Source organism: Temnothorax nylanderi, unplaced genomic scaffold, assembly GCF_030848795.1.
Source record: "Temnothorax nylanderi isolate EJ_2023f unplaced genomic scaffold, tnyl_v1.0 TNYL_tig0087_pilon, whole genome shotgun sequence".
Taxonomy (NCBI): Eukaryota; Metazoa; Arthropoda; class Insecta; order Hymenoptera; family Formicidae; genus Temnothorax; species Temnothorax nylanderi.
Window position 1 is genome coordinate 131,666 of NW_027249149.1, and position 4,118 is coordinate 135,783.

Sequence of the window (4,118 nt, forward strand, 5' to 3'; positions counted from 1 at the left end):
GCTTTCTTATCTAAGATAAAAGATATTACACATACAATTAAAATTATTGTCAATATCATTTTGAGATAACATGAAGAACTTCACGTGTGATTTATTCTTCTACAGATTTACATTTGTCTCTCTCTCTCGGAAAATATTGGAATTTTTGGTTTTATATACATACATAGGATGCCTATAGTGTACCAGAAAAAATATATCTATCTGCTTTCTTTTTCTATGTAAAATAGGTCTCTAATTTGCGCTGCGCTTTGTCCGTACTCTCGTAAAATCGTGTTTTCGAGGAGTGACTTCGCAATGTTCTTCCGCGTATCCATAGAGTTACTCTTGCACGTTTTTGATACTGTTTCTCCCAACACGTCGAAGAGGCGCAATGCAACCGTAGGTCCGCATACACAAATCCCACGTTTATCTATTAATCGTGGCAGTTAGACGTTATTATTATTATCAATCCAAGAATTATAATTAACTCAAAATTTTTTATCTATTTTGAGATGATTATGATTCGTTCTTTCGTTCGATTGTGTGAGCAAAAAGATATCAACATTTTGAAAATTTCGCCACTTGATCTTCAAGATCCTCCAAGATAAAAAAAAATCAAGATAGGTCAATCGCGTTTAACGCTAAAAGTAATCAAATGAAATATCAAAAACTAAAAAAAAATGTGCGCATTTGTAGATAGCGTGGTCGCCGTGTTCGTTTCCTCGCCGTTGTTTCGCATACTTCAATCTTTAATCCGATAAACTCTCGCGGCAAAAGAAAACAAAAATATGTCGTAATATATAAAAGTCTGCCTCAATATAAACTTTAATAAAGTTATAAACCCAGACAATATCACGCACACAATATATGTATATGGTAACAACGGATCGGAATACTCTTTAACGACTATATACAAATGTCGGTCTCTTTACTAAGCTAATGTGATAGGCATATTATTTTACATTCTTAGCTTCGATAAATCGTGTGCATTTGATCAACGATTGTAGCACCTTATACCTCTCTAGAATATGGTGTCTATAAAATACTGCTACATATCTTCGTTTTACGTATTGCCACGAGACGTATCCCTTACGGTGATCCTTGTAAACGTGACGTGTTACTAGGATGTTACTAGGATTATATCGAGACGCGAATTACTCTTATTAGACAAGCGTTAGACAACTGAAACGCTATTTCAACATGTTTACAATTATCTCTGTTTCTTTCAGGTGGAATTAAAGAATAGAATTAAAAAAAAAAAGAACATTTTGGAAAGTACTTCTATTGGCAGTGTGTTCTAGAAAAATCTGCTAAAGAAGCCCTTCTTCTTGGTGGAAGCTTTCAGGAAGATCTGATCGATATCCTTAAACACTTTTTCAGCGGACTGAGCTGCATTAATGTAGTAATGGATCCCTTGTAGAGCGTAGTAGTCGACGAGAGGTGCGGTTTGCGTGTGATATGTGTTTAATCGCTTTTTCAAAGCTTCCTCATTGTCGTCAGATCTCTTGATCAAAGGTTCCCCGGTGATCTGTCAAGATAAAGATTTTATGTTTCAACGTCCTGGATTTTAATTCAACTCCATAATTTGTTCATTTATGCAACCATTATGTCTTAGCATATGTATTCGTCATTAAAAACACGTGCTGTTATGCGTTATCTCCGGTAGAGATATATTATCAAAATCGTGAGGGTCAGCATGTCGCTAAACTTTTATCTTTCATTAGCGTTTTGCAAACGCATCGATTTGTATTGAGTAGAAAAAAATATTTTTCCAAATTATGATATAGAAGGTTCATCATTTTTTTTATTAAGGCTTCTCATCACTTACGTCGTCCTTCATGGGAACTTTGGGAGGAGCAAACTCCTCGTGGTACGATCTACCACTAGCCGGATGTATCAGCCTACCCGTGATTCTTCTGATCAGTAACTTGTCCTCGATACCGAACTCAATCACGGTGTCAAGCTTCGTTTTCCTCTTGTTGAGCATTTCATCGAGCTATGCAAAAAGAGATTGGTCAGAGGCAGTGATTTGGTTTCTTCTGTAGGCGTGCGTTCCGGAATTATGCCTAGGCATACCTAGGTAACTCTAATGCCATAGTCTACGTGACGTAAACTGTAGCTTAGAGTTACCCAGATTGAATTTCTGAACGCAGTCCAGAGTGTACTATTTTTCTGGCTTACCTTCTCCGCTTGAGGCACGCTCCTCGGAAAGCCATCCAGCAAGAAGCCACGCTGGCACTCGGGTTTCTCCAGATTGGTCTCGATCATGCTTACCACCAAGTCGTCGCTGACCAATTTGCCCTCGTCCATTACCTTCTTAATCCGAGCTCCGAGGGCAGAACCAGAGCTGACCTCGGCCCTCAGCATATCGCCCGTGGACAGATGACATACGCAGTATCTGTCTTTGAACAGCGGGGCCTGGAAAAGGGGAATGTCATTCAACTTAATTAATCCTTGCGATTGTAATTAAACGTTTCAGCGTGACTTTGAGATATCTTCTAGACGTCTTTGATTTTAATTGAAGATTGATTAACATAAAAAGCAATTTGTAATTTAAAAATATTCAAGGAGATATCTCCATGTTTTTATGAAGACCCAATTACAATACAAATATGGACGAGAAATGTATCGTTATAAAATAATTATCCTCGATAGAGCAGATTGGCACCAAGCAGCACAATCATTCCATCTTATTTCATTCGATCCATATCCATCAGGCCACTTGCGAGAGTCATTAGTTGCTTTCCATTTACATCAAAACTCAGATAATTCTCACTTGTGATGTCATTCTGTCTTTATTATTCATTAATTGCCAAAAAGGATAGAACGACGTCACAAGTGAGAATTATCTGAGTTTTTATGTAAATGGAAAGCACCTATTGTCATATCGAAAAGTGGCAAGTAGCTTCTTCAGCTTGAAAAATAACGAGGCGCGAATTTTTCCTAGACGCCAAAATACCTGAGTGCCTTTGCCGCTACCGGGTGGTCCCAACAGAACGGCGTTAATCCCGCTCGTCGGTGTCTCGAGCTTCTCCTTCGGCACCACGTTCGCTTGCGGCGGCATATTTTACGGTATCTTATTAACGGGATGGGACGAAAGTTCGCGTGGGTACCTCCGCGAGGATGCTAACTGCTGCCAGGGTTTGCCAGGGGAAGCGAAGCCACCGACGACCGACGACACCGCGTCACCACGAGTAATAATCGCGCGTGACGGATCGCTGGAACATCCCGCTCCCCGCTCTGAAGCACGCGACACGCGAGTCCGCGAGCGCGAGGTTGCGTGCGTAAGCGAATCGACGGTCGATGGTCGATGGTCGATGTATCTGGCCTTTGCCCGAGACGCGCAGCACGCCTCATCTGTCGATCACCGCAAGAAACGACTTCGCCTCGCCGGCTCGTCGTCGATTTGAACTACTGCGGGAAATGCGAGCAAGATAAAATAACACGAAGAAATACTTATGCATGATACATTGTTTAAATATTAATCATGATTTGATAATTAAATGTCAAAATCAATTTATCGCGAACAAGATGAAACAATGTGAAGAAATATGCATGGTATATTATATCGTTAATATATTAATTATAATCAAGTGTTAAAATCAATTTTAATATTACCATCTTTGTTATTAGATAATTATATTCTATTAATTATTTATAGAATTGTAATACAGAATTTATAATTATTGAAATATAATGTCGTAATGTTGTTACATTTAATATATTAACATTACGCTCCAACTGTTGTAAATTGCTGTAATAATTATGCACGATATGTATATTAATAAAAAAATATTCTAACGAATATAAATTATTAAATTATAAATGAAAATTAATTTGATTAATAAATTTAAGAGAAAATTATCTATATTCAGTAATACATGGCAAAGCACAAAAGATGTAATATATCTCTTCGCAAAATTTCTTATGAAGGAAAAATTTATTTATGATACGGCAAAGATTTATTGTTAAAATAAATAATCAAATTTAATGTGAAGAATATAAGAATATAAAGATATATCGATGATGATTAGTTAGCTTCTCGAGCATGCATTTCTTCAACGAACAGCCGAAGATTCAGAAAGCGGCAGGGTTTATTAAGAATGACAATTAAGAGAACTGAAGGCTTTTGCTGTAGA

General features: G+C 37.7%; 1 protein-coding gene across 1 annotated transcript; it reads right to left on the reverse strand.

Moving 5' to 3' along the window:
- Positions 1-55: 55 nt before the first annotated feature.
- Positions 56-3,286, reverse strand: Ak2 (Adenylate kinase 2). Its single transcript, XM_071710188.1, has 4 exons — positions 2,939-3,286; positions 2,161-2,397; positions 1,808-1,975; positions 56-1,507 (listed from the first exon to the last, which is right to left on the reverse strand). The coding sequence occupies exons 1-4, from the start codon at positions 3,041-3,043 to the stop codon at positions 1,277-1,279; spliced, it is 741 nt and encodes a 246-aa protein (XP_071566289.1). The 5' UTR covers positions 3,044-3,286; the 3' UTR covers positions 56-1,276.
- Between the last annotated feature and the right edge of the window lie 832 nt (positions 3,287-4,118).